Consider the following 18,067-nt stretch of genomic DNA (forward strand, 5'->3'; position numbering starts at 1 on the left):
AGACAGACAGAGAGAGAGATAGAGAGGGAGAGAGAGAGAGAGAGAGAGAGAGAGAGAGATACAGAGAGGGAGAGAGAGAGACAGAGAGAGAGAGATAGAGAGAGACAGAGAGAGAGAGTTAGGGAGAGAGAGAGAGTTAGAGAGAGAGAGGAGGGAGAGACAGACAGAGAGAGAGAGAGGGAGAGAGAGACAGAGAGAGAGAGAGGAGAGAGATAGAGAGGGAGAGAGAGAGAGAGAGAGTTAGAGAGAGAGAGAGAGAGAGAGAGAGAGAGAGAGAGAGAGAGGGAGAGAGAGACAGAGAGAGAGAGAGGAGAGAGATAGAGAGGGAGAGAGAGAGAGAGGAGAGAGAGAGAGAGAGAGAGTTAGAGAGAGAGAGAGAGAGAGTTAGAGAGAGAGAGAGAGAGAGAGAGAGAGAGAGAGAGGAGAGAGAGACAGAGAGAGAGAGAGGAGAGAGATAGAGAGGGAGAGAGAGAGAGAGGAGGGAGAGAGAGACAGACAGAGAGAGAGAGGAGGGAGAGAGAGAGAGAGAGTTAGAGAGAGAGAGAGTTAGAGAGAGAGAGAGAGAGAGAGAGAGAGATAGACAGAGAGAGAGAGAGAGTTAGTGAGAGAGACTCTATATTACCTGGATGGAGGTGTTTAATAATGTAGGGATCATTTGTTCTGTCGCCGTAAGGAGAACACATCCATCACAGTATTATACTGCTAATATAACACTGTAATGGCAGATCAGTCATCTGACTACGGTTTTTAAATCAAACTCTGGGCCAGGGGAGGGAGGGGGGGCGGGCAGGAGCCAGGGAGGGAGGGCAGGAGTCAGGGAGGGAGGGAGGGAGGGTGGGCAGGAGCCAGGGAGGGAGGGCAGGAGTCAGGGAGGGAGGGAGGGAGGGTGGGCAGGAGTCAGGGAGGGTGGGTGGTAGGGAGGGAGGGCAGGAGTCAGGGAGGGAGGGCAGGAGTCAGGGAGGGAGGGAGGGAGCGTGGGCAGGAGTCAGGGAGGGAGGGCGGGAGGGAGGGAGGGTGGGCAGGAGTCAGGGAGGGAGGGCAGGAGTCAGGGAGGGAGGGAGGGAGGGTGGGCAGGAGCCAGGGAGGGAGGGCAGGAGTCAGGGAGGGAGGGAGGGAGGGTGGGCAGGAGTCAGGGAGGGAGGGTGGTAGGGAGGGAGGGCAGGAGTCAGGGAGGGAGGGAGGGAGGGAGGGAGGGAGGGAGGGAGGGAGGGAGGGAGGGAGGGAGGGAGGGAGGGAGGGAGGGAGGGAGGGAGGGAGGGAGGGAGGGAGGGTAAAATATGTTTAGAAATATTAGCATGGTAAGCAGGGAGATATTACTTTAGACCAAGATCTGTGAATGTTTTCATGCCACAATCATGTTTAAATTATTATACAGACACAATTCATGACCCAGATTGTTCACAAGTTCGCTTAGATTCAGTAATAAACAACTAAAGCTGTTTTTTTGTTGGTAAATATTTCACAACTGGCCCAAGAGAGCATTGTTTTCTACATTTTCCAGCCTGACCTTCCAGTGGCAGGATGTGGGTGTTCCATGCTGTAATGCTGCTGTTGTGTTCATTTCTCTACTGAATACTGCCTGGCTGTAAACAGAGAGTTGATCTCAGAGTCTAAACCAAATGGACTTCAGATAATACAGCAGAAATATAACATCACACAACACAGTCATCTGCTAGTCTCTCAATCCTTCTGTTTATTACAGGAACAGTCAGGCCACCCTACAACACAGTCATCTGCTAGTCTCTCAATCCTTCTGTTTATTACACCATCTACCCATCTATTCCTCTCTTTCTCTCTCTCTATCTCTCTCTCTGTTTGTGTTAGTCTCTCTCTCTCTCTCTCTCTGTTTGTGTTAGTCTCTCTCTCTCTCTCTCTCTCTCTCTCTCTCTCCCTCTCTCCTTTGTGCCAACCACACCCTAGGGCTGGGCCACTAGGGGGGGGGGGGGGGGGCTGGAGCTGGTCCCTTCTATGAGGGCCAGCAGGGGGGGGGGGAGGGGGGGGCTGGAGCTGGGGCTGGTCCCTTCTATGTGCTTCAGACAGCTAAAACTGGTAGCTGGGAGTTGCTTAACGTACATATAGATATGGGACCAGCCAGGGATATGAGGGACGACGGGACTAGAAAGGACCTGGGACCAGCCAGGGTTGGGGGGACTAAGAGACTAGAAATGAACTGGGACCAGCCAGGGATACGAGGGACTAAGGGACTAGAAATGAACTGGGACCAGCCAGGGATATGAGGGACTACGGGACTAGAAATGAACTGGGACCAGCCAAGGATATGAGGGACTACGGGACTAGAAATGAACTGGGACCAGCCAGGGATACGAGGGACTAAGGGACTAGAAATGAACTGGGACCAGCCAGGGATACGAGGGACTATGGCACTAGAAATAAACTGGGACCAGCCAGGGATACGAGGGACTATGGGACTAGAAATGAACTGGGACCAGCCAGGTATATGAGGGACTACGGGACTAGAAATGAACTGGGACCAGCCAGGGATACGAGGGACTAAGGGACTAGAAATGAACTGGGACCAGCCAGGATTGGGGGGACTAAGGGACTAGAAATGAACTGGGACCAGCCAGGGATACGAGGGACTAAGGGACTAGAAAGGACCTGGGACCAGCAAGGGTTGGGGGGACTAAGGGTCTAGAAAGGACCTGGGACCAGCAAGGGTTGGGGGGGACTAAGAGACTAGAAAGGACCTGGGACCAGCCAGGGATACGAGGGACTAAGGGACTAGAAATGAACTGGGACCAGCCAGGGATAGGAGGGACTAAGGGACTAGAAATGAACTGGGACCAGCCAGGGATACGAGGGACTAAGGGACTAGAAATGAACTGGGACCAGCCAGGGATACGAGGGACTAAGGGACTAGAAATTAACTGGGACCAGCCAGGATTGGGGGGACTAAGGGACTAGAAAGGACCTGGGACCAGCCAGGGATACGAGGGACTAAGGGAACAGGCGTAACGCATTTTCTATGGACCCCCGCAAGGTCGGAGTTTGATATAGACTACCGATCGCTGTCCACGGTGCTGAAATCGCGACATGTCTATGGGACTGTGTACCTTTCGAATCGATGATAGGCTATCTGTGGCGCCAAGGCTTAGCATTGATTTAGCTAATGGATAAATGTTTATTGACAGGCCTATTAGGTCATCGTTTTCTCATGTTAAGCCTCACCATTTCACGAAGCTATACACAGCGTCACAGTGCCGCCATTTAGACTGCTGGCTGGAGGCTATAATGTATTACTCTGTTCAGTAATTAAAGTTGGACATTCAAACAGACATGTAAAATAAATGCAACGGCAACACTAATCAGCTATCAGCTATATTAATATACAGCTACCCGAGCCTGCATGACATGAGCCATCCTCACCCTCTCTCCCAGCTCGGATAGATTGGTGTTTTGTGTAAAAACCAGTCTATTAATGCTAAATAATACACTAAGTCCACCTTATAAACAGAAGCTTAGTAGGGATTGTTTCATTATGCAATGTGCTATCTATAGCTATATACCCTTGTTTTGATAAACATGAATCAAATAGCCGAACAATGAGGAAGCAAGTAGTCAGCTTGAAGATAAATCCAGACACTAGTTCTTGTTGAACTCAGCAGGGTTGTTGTCTGGCTAAAAGCCTACACAATGGGCTGCAGTATTCAAGCTGAATTCAATTCAATCAGACTTGAGAGACTCCCCTGGTGTCCTTAAGTGCTTTTTTGTGTGCAAATGTTTTCACCAAGGCTTTGAGGTCCAGGTTGTGGGCCTGACTGTTTTCACCAAGGCCTGGAGGACCAGACTGGGGACCTGACTGTTTTCACCAAGGCCTGGAGGTCCAGACTGGGGACCTGACTGTTTTCACCAAGGCCTGGAGGTCCAGACTGGGGACCTGACTGTTTTCACCAAGGCTTTGAGGTCCAGACCGGGGGCCTGACTGTTTTCACCAAGGCTTTGAGGTCCAGGTTGTGGGCCTGACTTTTTTCACCAAGGCCTAGAAGTCCAGGTTGTGGGCCTGACTGTTTTCACCAAGGCTTTGAGGTCCAGACTGTGGGCCTGACTGTTTTCACCAAGGCTTTGAGGTCCAGGTTGAGGGCCTGACTGTTTTCACAAAGACCTAGAAGTCCAGGTTGAGGGCCTGACTGTTTTCACCAAGGCTTTTGAGGTCCAGACTGTGGGCCTGACTGTTTTCACCAAGGCCTAGAAGTCCAGGTTGTGGGCCTGACTGTTTTCACCAAGGCTTTTAGGTCCAGACTGTAGGCCTGACTGTTTTCACCAAGGTTTTCCAGGAAGTCCAGGTTGTGTTTTCTATCCTGACTTTCGCCAACCCAGACCGTCTTTCCAGACATTATACATTAGATGCCCATTGCGCTGGACAACATTTAAAAGTGGTCTTGAATGATGCATACCAACGTATACCAGAGAGATAAGGGACCAATGTATACCAGAGAGATAAGGGACCAACGTATACCAGAGAGATAAGGGACCAACGTTTACCAGAGAGATAAGGGACCAACGTTTACCAGAGAGATAAGGGACCAAAATTTACCAGAGAGATAAGGGACCGATGTTTACCAGAGAGATAAGGGACTAACGTTTACCAGAGAGATAAGGGACCAACGTATACCAGAGAGATAAGGGACCAACGTTTACCAGAGAGATAAGGGACCAACGTTTACCAAGAGATAAGGGACCAACGTTTACCAGAGAGATAAGGGACCAACGTTTACCAAGAGATAAGGGACCAACGTATACCAGAGAGATAAGGGACCAACGTTTACCAGAGAGATAAGGGACCAACGTATACCAGAGAGATAAGGGACCAACTTTTACCAGAGAGATAAGGGACCAACGTATACCAGAGAGATAAGGGACCAACGTTTACCAGAGAGATAAGGGACCAACGTTTACCAGAGAGATAAGGGACCAACGTTTACCAAGAGATAAGGGACCAACGTATACCAGAGAGATAAGGGACCAACATTTACCAGAGAGATAAGGGACCAACGTATACCAGAGAGATAAGGGACCAACTTTTACCAGAGAGATAAGGGACCAACGTATACCAGAGAGATAAGGGACCAATGTTTACCAGAGAGATAAGGGACCAACGTTTACCAGAGAGATAAGGGACCAACGTTTACCAGAGAGATAAGGGACCAACGTTTACCAGAGAGATAAGGGACCGATGTTTACCAGAGAGATAAGGGACCAACGTTTACCAGAGAGATAAGGGACCAACGTTTACCAGAGAGATAAGGGACCAACGTATACCAGAGAGATAAGGGACCAACGTTTACCAGAGAGATAAGGGACCAACGTTTACCAGAGAGATAAGGGACCAATGTTTACCAGAGAAATAAGGGACCAACGTATACCAGAGAGATAAGGGACCAACGTATACCAGAGAGATAAGGGACCAACGTATACCAGAGAGATAAGGGACTGTTGATATTGTAACCACAGAACTCATACGCTGGTTCACCACTATCAACAAAATCACAAAACAACTTTTTTATTTTGTTTGTTGTTCAAAGCCCTCAACAAAATGTTTTCTGTTAAAGATGATAATCTGATTGCATCTGGTAATGTATTGTCTGTCCAGTATCCAGACGACCTGTCCCAGAGCTTCCTGTACGGTTCATCTCTTCCTGTACCGTGTCTGTCCAGTATCCAGACGACCTGTCCCAGAGCTTCCTGTACGGTTCATCTCTTCCTGTACCGTGTCTGTCCAGTATCCAGACGACCTGTTCCAGAGCTTCCTCTACTGTTCATCTCTTCCTGTACCGTGTCTGTCCAGTATCCAGACGACCTGTCCCAGAGCTTCCTGTACGGTTCAACTCTTCAGCAATTAAGGAGAACGAGAAGCTCAATGAAAGATATTGCAGATCTGCTCTATTTGAAGCCCTCCTGCCTTCCGCCCAGTTTCCCTGATGTTGCCATGGTAATCCCGCTGTTTTTACCATCCTGTAACTGTCGCTTCTGCTGAGAGGTCATTTTTCTAAACTAAAACTCATAAAGAACGACCTGAGAAGCATTAGACTCTCGGTCTGATATGTTCAATTGAACACCTGAGTCAACGCCAGGTCATTTCACCGGCGACCGTTTGTAGCCTTGACCCCATATCATCTTATACCTTCAATCCATATGTTTGGTCTTGTTCATTTCCCTTCCTGAAGCAAACCCTTCACTTCCTAGTACATATGGAAATTAAATATGTTTAGGGAATGACTTTTTGGAGGGTTTCTTACATTTAAAAACAAATTGACGTCGCTGACAGGCGCGTGGACCCCCAAAGCTCGCGGCTCGCCTGCATGGCGATACGTCAGTGAGGAAGGGTCTGGAGAGGAACTGGCGGAGGGAGACGAGCGGATGGGATAGGGCTGGCTGGCTGACTGGGAGGGGTGTCTCCTCTCTTCTCTACACAGGAAAAGGAGGGGTGACAGAGAGAGGTCCCCAACACAGCTATGATACTACAGTACGCAGCATGAACCATTACACACAGCCTACGACCCACTCAGTATAGACCATAACATGGCTTCACAGATACTACTACCCACTCAGTATGAATTATAACATGGCTTCACAGAGCCTACTACCCACTCAGTATAACCCATAACATGGCTTCACAGAGCCTACTAACCACTCAGTATGAACTATAACATGGCTTCACAGAGCATACTACCCACTCAGTATAAACCATAACATGGCTTCACAGAGCCTACTACCCACTCAGTATGAATTATAACATGGCTTCACAGATACTACTACCCACTCAGTATAAACCACAACATGACTTCACAGAGCATACTACCCACTCAGTATGAACTATAACATGGCTTCACAGAGCATACTTCCCACTCAGTATGAATTATAACATGGCTTCACAGATACTACTACCCACTCAGTATGAATTATAACATGGCTTCACAGATACTACTACCATCTCAGTATGAATTATAACATGGCTTCACAGATACTACTACCCACTCAGTATAAACCACAACATGGCTTCACAGAGCCTACTACCCACTCAGTATGAATTATAACATGGCTTCACAGATACTACTACCCACTCAGTATAAACCACAACATGGCTTCACAGAGCCTACTACCCACTCAGTATGAACTATAACATGGCTTCACAGAGCATACTTCCCACTCAGTATGAATTATAACATGGCTTCACAGATACTACTACCCACTCAGTATGAATTATAACATGGCTTCACAGAGCATACTACCCACTCAGTATGAATTATAACATGGCTTCACAGATCCTACTACCCACTCAGTATAAACCAAAACATGGCTTCACAGAGCATACTACCCACTCAGTATAAACCATAACATGGCTTCACAGAGCCTACTACCCACTCAGTATAAATCATAACAGGGCTTCACAGAGCCTACTACCCACTCAGTATAAACCATAACATAGCTTCATAGATACTACTACCCACATGGCTTCACAGATATTACTACCCACACAGTATAAACGACAACATGGCTTCACAGAGCCTAATAACCACACAGAAAACACCTACACCCTGAGTCAGGCTACGTAGTATCATAGCTGCTAGTTCACAGAGAGATGGAGGAGGAAACACCCACACACTGAGTCAGGCGACGTAGTATCATAGCTGCTAGTTCACAGAGAGATGGAGGAGGAAACACCCACACACTGATTCAGGCTACGTAGTATCATAGCTGTGACATTTACTCCTGAGGTGCTGACCTGTTGCACCCTCGACAACTACTGTGATTATTATTATCTGACCCTGCTGGTCATTGATGAACATTTGAACATCTTGTACTGTTATAATCTAATTGCTTGCTGTTTGGGGTTTTAGGCTGGGTTTCTGTACAGCACTTTGAGATATCAGCTGATGTACGAAGGGCTATATAAATACATTAGATTTGATTATGTATTTACAGTTTGAGGTGAAGGAGCAGTGATGTGTCGTGAAACAGTGTTGTTTGATGAAGACATTGTCTGTATAGTTTTCTGGGACTTTTCCACCCAGCATTGTCCCAGACATATCCACTGCAGCAGGAATAATGAAGTCCTCCACAATAGTATGGGTCTTGCCTGTCCCAGCCACTCGGTAGCTCACCATATAAAACACTTCTAGCCCCTTCTTATTAATGGTAACTCTTGTTTTTATACATGTCTTACTACTCGAAAGTCGTTTAAAAATCTCACTCAAAAAACTCCTGTAGCTTCTTTTTTTCAAATGGTCATGTTTTGTTTCTAAATGTCTGCGCAAGAGTGAAGGTTTCATTGAGTTGTGAGATAGTACTTTTGCACATATAACACACTGTGGCTGAGGAAAGGCACTACTCCCAATATAAGTGAACCCCAAATCAATGTAGTTCTCATCATATTTGCGCCTCTTCGATGGTCCAACGTCCCTCTCTGTGGTTCGGGGCTTTCCCGGGTCAGGGGGCAGTAGTTTGGTGCTTTCCCGGGTAAGGGGGCAGTAGTTTGGTGCTTTCCCGGGTCAGGAGGCAGTAGCTTGGTGCTTTCCCGGGTAAGGGGGCAGTAGCTTGGTGCTTTCCCGGGTAAGGGGGCAGTAGCTTGGTGCTTTCCCGGGTAAGGGGGACAGTAGCTTGGTGCTTTCCCGGGTAAGGAGGCAGTAGCTTGGTGCTTTCCCGGGTAAGGGGGCAGTAGTTTGGTGCTTTCCCGGGTCAGGGGGCAGTAGCTTGGTGCTTTCCCGGGTCAGGGGGCAGTAGCTTGGTGCTTTCCCGGGTAAGGGGGCAGTAGCTTGGTGCATTCCCGGGTAAGGGGGACAGTAGCTTGGTGCTTTCCCGGGTAAGGGGGACAGTAGCTTGGTGCTTTCCCGGGTAAGGTGGACAGTAGCTTGGTGCTTTCCTGGGTAAGGGGGCAGTAGCTTTGTGCTTTCCTGGGTAAGGGGCAGTAGCTTGGGGCTTTCCCGGGTAAGGGGCAGTAGCTTGGTGCTTTCCCTGGTAAGGGGGGCAGTAGCTTGGGGCTTTCCCGGAAAAGGGGCAGTAGCTTGGGTCTTTCCCGGATAAGGGGCAGTAGCTTGGTGCTTTCCCGGGTAAGGGGCAGTAGCTTGGGGCTTTCCCAGATAAGGGGCAGTAGCTTGGGGCTTTCCCGGATAAGGGGCAGTAGCTTGGGGCTTTCCCGGATAAGGGGCAGTAGCTTGGGGCTTTCCCGGATAAGGGGCAGTAGCTTGGGGTTTTCCCGGGTAAGGGGCAGTAGCTTGGGGCTTTCCCGGATAAGGGGCAGTATCTTGGTGCTTTCCCGGGTAAGGGGGCGTTAGCTTTTCGGCTGCATCAGATTCACACCTGTCAGTGTCCATGCTAGCAGTGCTAACAACAAATGGCAGGTGCCAAATGGCAGGTGCAGGTGTAGTCCTGCTGCAGGTGTAGTCCTGCTGGTCGTAGCAGTATGATGTCCTAGCGGTAGTAGCAGTATGATGTCCTAGTAGAGAGTAACGGTTAATGTGATTGGATGTTCATTATTTGACTAGGCCACCTGTATTTAATATTTGGTTGTTTTTTCGCTGAACACCAGATGGTTGAATTGTATTTTTGGCAGTGAAACAAGGCTACTCAGGCGAGGAGAAAAACCCAAATGTATAGCCCCCATTGGAAAATATAAATGAATTTAAATTTGTATATATATATATATATATATATATTTTTTTAAATGCATTTGTATTTGTCATAACTCCGACTGCATTGGGCATACCCCTGCCTACCCCAGTTTGGGAACACCTTCATCTACACTGATTGATGTGGAATTAACAAGTGACATCAATAAGCGATCATAGCTCTCACCTGGAATCACATGTTTAGTCCAGTCAGTGGTGGTAGTAAAGTAATGATATATCCAGTTCACTAATAGAGAGAAATCTCCACTTACGGTTGACATAGTTTGATGAGGTCCTGGTCACTGGTCCCAGAGGGCAGTCCTCTGATGTACAGGTTAGTTTGACTGAGCTGCTCCATACTACAGCCTCCTCCTCCTCCTCTGTGGTGACCGTTGTTAGGGCTGGGACTGGGAGGGACCATGGTGGAAGGGGGAGGGGCATAGGACTGCTAAGAGAGAGAGAGAGACAGAGAGACGGAGAGAGACAGAAAGAGAGAGACAGAGAGAGAGATACAGAGAGAGAGAGACAGAGAAAGAGACAGAGAGAGAGAGAGAGACACAGAGAGAGAGAGACAGAGAGAGAGAGAGACAGAGAGAGAGAGAGACAGAGAGAGAGAGACAGAGAGAGAGACAGAGAGAGAGAGACAGAGAGAGAGAGACAGAGAGACACAGAGAGAGAGAGAGACAGCGAGACAGAGAGACAGAGAGAGAGAGACAGAGAGAGAGAGAGACAGAGAGACACAGAGAGAGAGAGAGAGACAGCGAGACAGAGAGACAGAGAGACAAAGAGAGAGAGACAGAGAGAGAGAGAGAGACAGCGAGACAGAGAGAGAGAGAGAGAGAGAGAGAGAGAGAGAGAGAGAGAGAGAGAGAGAGAGAGAGACAGACAGAGAGAGACAGAGAGACAGAGATGGTGATTACAACTACAGAATAATACACAGCAGTATATAACAGTGGCAGCAGGCAGCCTAGTGGTTAGAGTGGAGGGGCAGCAGGCAGCCTAGCGGTTAGAGTGGAGGGGCAGCAGGCAGCCTAGTGGTTAGAGCGTTGGGCCAGTAACCAGCAGGTAGCCTAGTGGTTAGAGTGGAGGGGCAGCAGGCAGCCTAGTGGTTAGAGTGGAGGGGCAGCAGGCAGCCTAGTGGTTAGAGTGGAGGGGCAGCAGGCAGCCTAGTGGTTAGAGCGTTGGGCCAGTAACCAGCAGGTAGCCTAGTGGTTAGAGTGGAGGGGCAGCAGGCAGCCTAGTGGTTAGAGTGGAGGGGCAGCAGGCAGCCTAGTGGTTAGAGTGGAGGGGCAGCAGGCAGCCTAGTGGTTAGAGTTGAGGGGCAGCAGGCAGCCTAGTGGTTAGAGTGGAGGGGCAGCAGGCAGCCTAGTGGTTAGAGCGTAGGGACGGCAGGAAGCCTAGTGGTTAGAGTGGAGGGGCAGCAGGCAGACTAGTGTTTAGAGCGTAGGGGCAGCAGGCAGCCTAGTGGTTAGAGCGTAGGGACGGCAGGAAGCCTAGTGGTTAGAGTGGAGGGGCAGCAGGCAGCCTAGTGGTTAGAGCGTAGGGGCAGCAGGCAGCCTAGTGGTTAGAGCGTAGGGGCAGCAGGCAGCCTAGTGGTTAGAGTGGAGGGGCAGCAGGCAGCCTAGTGGTTAGAGTGGAGGGGCAGCAGGCAGCCTAGTGGTTAGAGTGGAGGGGCAGCAGGCAGCCTAGTGGTTAGAGTGGAGGGGCAGCAGGCAGCCTAGTGGTTAGAGTGGAGGGGCAGCAGGCAGCCTAACGGTTAGAGTGGAGGGGCAGCAGGCAGCCTAGTGGTTAGAGCGTTGGGCCAGTAACCAAAAGGTCACTGCAGTCCTACAAACACCGGCTTTACCAACATGTTCAAATAATTATCGACATATTTTCATTTAAAAAAAAGGTTATTTTAATGAATTTCGTCATACTATTTCATTCAATATAGTCCCGACACAAATCTAGGGTTGCTACCCAAGCCGGCTGATCGTTCGTTCTATTGGTTCTGGTTACTAGAGACGTGACCCAGTCGTTCGTTCTTAATGTTCCATTGTCATACTGGTTAGCAACGTTCTTGTCCCTTGCTAGCTAGCCAACTACGGCTAACTTACAGTCACGTCAAACAGCGCTGTCAGAATAACAGCAGAATAGACACATTTGCGTTAGTTTCAGCTGTTTCCTAGTAACTCTTATTTGGAAACATCCATAACAATGAGCTAACGAGGTGTGATTTCACCTGGCGTAGAAAATGTGCTCTCATCAGGACAGTGTTGTTTAAGAGGAGCTAGACAACAACACAGCTAACACAATCACTTCAGACTGAACCTGGACACTGTTGTTCAGAGGAGCTAGACAACAACACAGCTCACACAATCACTTCAGACTGAACCTGGAAAGAACCAGCTGCACTTAGTTTCATTTGACCTTTTTTTTTTCAATTGACATTTCGTTGTATATATATCCACGTTCGTTACTATGGAGATAGAATCTGAATATTTAAACATTGTGGTAAAATGTCTGGGAGACAGACAGCGAGGTTTATACAAATCTCCACGGTTGAAAACAAAATGTTAGTCGAAAAAGAAATGTGAGATAATGTCTAGATGATTTTTATAGTGGAGATCAATGTTTATAAATTGCCTGGCTGGGCCGATGAGACAGTGGATTGCAGCAGTCAGATGGAACAGAGTAAATAGGCATTATAACGTCATGGATTTAGCGGGTGGTAACTTATGGAATAGACACCGGCTGGAATGCGGTTTTAACCAATCAGCATTCAGCATTAGACCCATCCGTTGTATGAATGAGGGGAATTACAAAGAAGATATTCTGATGTTCCATTGTTAAAACACACTGTCTATCATTTAGATACTCCTGATTTCTCCAGGAATTACCCATGACACTACACTGACTCCCTCTCAGAGACAGAGTGGTTATAGAGGGGAGCACTACACTGACTCTCAGAGACAGAGAGGTTATAGAGGGGAGCACTACACTTACTCCCTCTCAGAGACAGAGTGGTTATAGAGGGGAGCACTACACTTACTCTCCGAGACAGAGTGGTTATAGAGGGGAGCACTACACTGACTCTCCGAGACAGAGTGGTTATAGAGGGGAGCACTACACTGACTCTCAGAGACAGAGTGGTTATAGAGGGGAGCACTACACTGACTCTCAGAGACAGAGTGGTTATAGAGGGGGGCACTACACTGACTCCCTCTCAGAGACAGAGTGGTTATAGAGGGGAGCACTACACTGACTCTCCGAGACAGAGTGGTTATAGAGGGGAGCACTACACTGACTCTCAGAGACAGAGTGGTTATAGAGGGGGGCACTACACTGACTCCCTCTCAGAGACAGAGTGGTTATAGAGGGTGTGTGTGTGTGTCTGTGTGTGTGTGTGTGTGTGTGTGTGTGTGTGTGTGTGTGTGATAATGACTAGTTGTCACCACTCAGAGAGGCTGAGCCCTGATATTAATATATTGCCTGTACTTACCCAACCATACAATCACTGTCCCAGACAGACCACACACACACACACACACACACACACACACACACACACACACACACACACACACACACACACACACACGCCAGTGTGCCTGAGGCTTCGATGGTAGTACTATAACAGAATGGATTAAGTTCTCAGCAATACGACCCGGAACAGTAAGAGCAGAGACGGAGCAACATACCATCCCCTCTAACAACTATGTTCTCAATAACAGGGGAGGATATAGTATGGAGGGGTAACAGGGGAGGAGATATAGGATGGAGGGGTAACAGGGGAGGATATAGTATGGAGGGGTAACAGGGGAGGAAATATAGGATGGAGGGGTAACAGGGGAGGATATAGTATGGAGGGGTAACAGGGGAGGATATAGTATGGAGGGGTAATAGGGGAGGATATAGTATGGAGGGGTAACAGGAGAGGATATAGTATGGAGGGGTAACAGGGGAGGATATAGTATGGAGGGGTAATAGGGGAGGATATAGTATGGAGGGGTAACAGGGGAGGATATAGTATGGAGGGGTAACAGGGGAGGATATAGTATGGAGGGGTAACAGGGGAGGATATAGTATGGAGGGGTAACAGGGGAGGATATAGTATGGAGGGGTGACAGGGGAGGAAATATAGGATGGAGGGGTAACAGGGGAGGATATAGTATGGAGGGGTAACAGGGGAGGAAATATAGGATGGAGGGGTAACAGGGGAGGATATAGTATGGAGGGGTAACAGGGGAGGATATAGTATGGAGGGGTAACAGGGGAGGATATAGTATGGAGGGGTAACAGGGGAGGAAATATAGGATGGAGGGGTAACAGGGGAGGATATAGTATGGAGGGGTAACAGGGGAGGATATAGTATGGAGGGGTAATAGGGGAGGATATAGTATGGAGGGGTAACAGGAGAGGATATAGTATGGAGGGGTAACAGGGGAGGATATAGTATGGAGGGGTAATAGGGGAGGATATAGTATGGAGGGGTAACAGGGGAGGATATAGTATGGAGGGGTAACAGGGGAGGATATAGTATGGAGGGGTAACAGGGGAGGATATAGTATGGAGGGGTAACAGGGGAGGATATAGTATGGAGGGGTGACAGGGGAGGATATAGTATGGAGGGGTAACAGGGGAGGATATAGTATGGAGGGGTAATAGGGGAGGATATAGTATGGAGGGGTAATAGGGGAGGATACAGTATGGAGGGGTAACAGGGGAGGATATAGTATGGAGGGGTAACAGGGGAGGATATAGTATGGAGGTGTAACAGGGGAGGATATAGTATGGAGGGGTAATAGGGAGGATATAGTATGGAGGGGTGACAGGGGAGGATATAGTATGGAGGGGTAACAGGGGAGGATATAGTATGGAGGGGTAACATGGAGGATATAGTATGGAGGGGTAACAGGGAGGATATAGTATGGAGGGCTAACAGGGGAGGATATAGTATGGAGGGGTAACAGGGGAGGATACAATATGGAGGGGTAATAGGGAGGATATAGTATGGAGGGGTAACAGGGGAGGATATAGTATGGAGGGGTAACAGGGGAGGATATAGTGTGGAGGGGTAATAGGGGAGGATATAGTATGGAGGGGTAACAGGGGAGGGAGGATATAGTATGGAGGGGTAACAGGGGAGGTAATATAGTATGGAGGGGTAACAGGGGAGGATACAATATGGAGGGGTAATAGGGAGGATATAGTATGGAGGGGTAACAGGGGAGGATATAGTATGGAGGGGTAACAGGGGAGGATATAGTGTGGAGGGGTAATAGGGGAGGATATAGTATGGAGGGGTAACAGGGGAGGGAGGATATAGTATGGAGGGGTAACAGGGGAGGTAATATAGTATGGAGGGGTAACAGGGGAGGATATAGTATGGAGGGGTAACAGGGGAGGATATAGTATGGAGGGGTAACTGGGGAGGATAAGGTATGGAGGGGTAAAAGGGGAGGATATGGTATGGAGGGGTAACAGGGGAGGATATAGTATGGAGGGGTAACAGGGGGGGGGTATAGTATGGAGGGGTAACTGGGGAGGATATAGTATGGAGGGGTAACAGGGGAGGATATAGTATGGAGGGGTAATAGGGGAGGATATAGTATGGAGGGGTAACAGGAGAGGATATAGTATGGAGGGGTAACAGGGGAGGATATAGTATGGAGGGGTAATAGGGGAGGATATAGTATGGAGGGGTAACAGGGGAGGATATAGTATGGAGGGGTAACAGGGGAGGATATAGTATGGAGGGGTAACTGGGGAGGATATAGTATGGAGGGGTAACTGGGGAGGATAAGGAATGGAGGGGTAACAGGGGAGGATATAGTATGGAGGGGTAACAGGGGAGGATATAGTATGGAGGCGTAACTGGGGAGGATATAGTATGGAGGGGTAACAGGGGAGGATATAGTATGGAGGGGTAATAGGGGAGGATATAGTATGGAGGGGTAACAGGAGAGGATATAGTATGGAGGGGTAACAGGGGATGATATAGTATGGAGGGGTAATAGGGGAGGATATTGTATGGAGGGGTAACAGGGGAGGATATAGTATGGAGGGGTGACAGGGGAGGATATAGTATGGAGGGGTAACATGGGAGGATATAGTAAGGAGGGGTAACATGGAGGATATAGTATGGAGGGGTAATAGGGGAGGATATAGTATGGAGGGGTAATAGGGAGGATATAGTATGGAGGGGTGACAGGGGAGGATATAGTATGGAGGGGTAACAGGGGAGGATATAGTAAGGAGGGGTAACATGGAGGATATAGTATGGAGGGGTAACAGGGAGGATATAGTATGGAGGGCTAACAGGGGAGGATATAGTATGGAGGGGTAACAGGGGAGGATACAATATGGAGGGGTAATAGGGAGGATATAGTATGGAGGGGTAACAGGGGAGGATATAGTATGGAGGGGTAATAGGGGAGGATATAGTATGGAGGGGTAATAGGGGAGGATACAGTATGGAGGGTTAACAGGGGAGGATATAGTATGGAGGGGTAACAGGGGAGGATATAGTATGGAGGTGTAACAGGGGAGGATATAGTATGGAGGGGTAATAGGGAGGATATAGTATGGAGGGGTGACAGGGGAGGATATAGTATGGAGGGGTAACAGGGGAGGATATAGTATGGAGGGGTAACATGGAGGATATAGTATGGAGGGGTAACAGGGAGGATATAGTATGGAGGGCTAACAGGGGAGGATATAGTATGGAGGGGTAACAGGGGAGGATACAATATGGAGGGGTAATAGGGAGGATATAGTATGGAGGGGTAACAGGGGAGGATATAGTGTGGAGGGGTAATAGGGGAGGATATAGTATGGAGGGGTAACAGGGGAGGGAGGATATAGTATGGAGGGGTAACAGGGGAGGTAATATAGTATGGAGGGGTTACAGGGGAGGATATAGTATGGAGGGGTAACTGGGGAGGATAAGGTATGGAGGGGTAAAAGGGGAGGATATGGTATGGAGGGGTAACAGGGGAGGATATAGTATGGAGGGGTAACAGGGGGGGATATAGTATGGAGGGGTAACTGGGGAGGATATAGTATGGAGGGGTAACAGGGGAGGATATAGTATGGAGGGGTAATAGGGGAGGATATAGTATGGAGGGGTAACAGGAGAGGATATAGTATGGAGGGGTAACAGGGGAGGATATAGTATGGAGGGGTAATAGGGGAGGATATAGTATGGAGGGGTAACAGGGAAGGATATAGTATGGAGGGGTAACAGGGGAGGATATAGTATGGAGGCGTAACTGGGGAGGATATAGTATGGAGGGGTAACAGGGGAGGATATAGTATGGAGGGGTAATAGGGGAGGATATAGTATGGAGGGGTAACAGGAGATGATATAGTATGGAGGGGTAACAGGGGATGATATAGTATGGAGGGGTAATAGGGGAGGATATAGTATGGAGGGGTAACAGGGGAGGATATAGTATGGAGGGGTAACAGGGGAGGATATAGTATGGAGGGGTAACAGGGGAGGATATAGTATGGAGGGGTAACAGGGGAGGATATAGTATGGAGGGGTAACAGGGGAGGATATAGTATGGAGGGGTAATAGGGGAGGATAAAGTATGGAGGGGTAATAGGGGAGGATACAGTATGGAGGGGTAACAGGGGAGGATATAGTATGGAGGGGTAACAGGGGAGGATATAGTATGGAGGGGTAACAGGGGAGGATATAGTATGGAGGGGTAATAGGGAGGATATAGTATGGAGGGGTGACAGGGGAGGATATAGTATGGAGGGGTAACAGGGGAGGATATAGTAAGGAGGGGTAACATGGAGGATATAGTATGGAGGGGTAACAGGGAGGATATAGTATGGAGGGCTAACAGGGGAGGATATAGTATGGAGGGGTAATAGGGAGGATATAGTATGAGGGGTTAATAGGGAAGGATATGGTATGGAGGGGTAACAGGGGAGGATATAGTGTGGAGGGGTAACAGGGGAGGATATAGTATGGAGGGGTAACAGGGGAGGATATAGTATGGAGGGGTAACAGGGGAGGATATAGTATGGAGGGGTAATAGGGGAGGATATAGTATGGAGGGGTAACAGGGGAGGATATAGTATGGAGGGGTAACTGGGGAGGATATAGTATGGAGGGGTAACAGGGGAGGATATAGTATGGAGGGGTAATAGGGGAGGATATAGTATGGAGGGGTAACAGGAGAGGATATAGTATGGAGGGGTAACAGGGGAGGATATAGTATGGAGGGGTAATAGGGGAGGATATAGTATGGAGGGGTAACAGGGGAGGATATAGTATGGAGGGGTAACAGGGGAGGAAATAGTATGGAGGGGTAACATGGGAGGATATAGTATGGAGGGGTAATAGGGGAGGATATAGTATGGAGGGGTAACAGGGGAGGTAATATAGTATGGAGGGGTAACAGGGGAGGATATGGTATGGAGGGGTAACAGGGGAGGATATA

At 48.7% G+C, this 18,067-nt stretch overlaps 1 protein-coding gene across 3 annotated transcripts in view; it reads right to left on the reverse strand.

Moving 5' to 3' along the window:
* The window catches only part of LOC139394127 (RNA-binding motif, single-stranded-interacting protein 3-like), a 143,883-nt gene that overhangs the window by 68,764 nt on the left and 57,052 nt on the right, over nt 1-18,067 (reverse strand). For 2 of the 3 annotated variants that reach the window (XM_071142161.1, XM_071142159.1), the window contains exon 2: nt 9,899-10,071. In XM_071142161.1, coding sequence (XP_070998262.1) covers nt 9,899-10,071 — 173 coding nt within the window. Of the gene's footprint in view, nt 1-9,898; nt 10,075-18,067 lie in introns of all 3 variants that reach the window. The other variant, XM_071142160.1, reaches the window with a different exon arrangement.

The sequence above is a fragment of the Oncorhynchus clarkii genome, unplaced genomic scaffold (genome assembly GCF_045791955.1).
Source record: "Oncorhynchus clarkii lewisi isolate Uvic-CL-2024 unplaced genomic scaffold, UVic_Ocla_1.0 unplaced_contig_6317_pilon_pilon, whole genome shotgun sequence".
NCBI classification, from domain to species: Eukaryota; Metazoa; Chordata; class Actinopteri; order Salmoniformes; family Salmonidae; genus Oncorhynchus; species Oncorhynchus clarkii.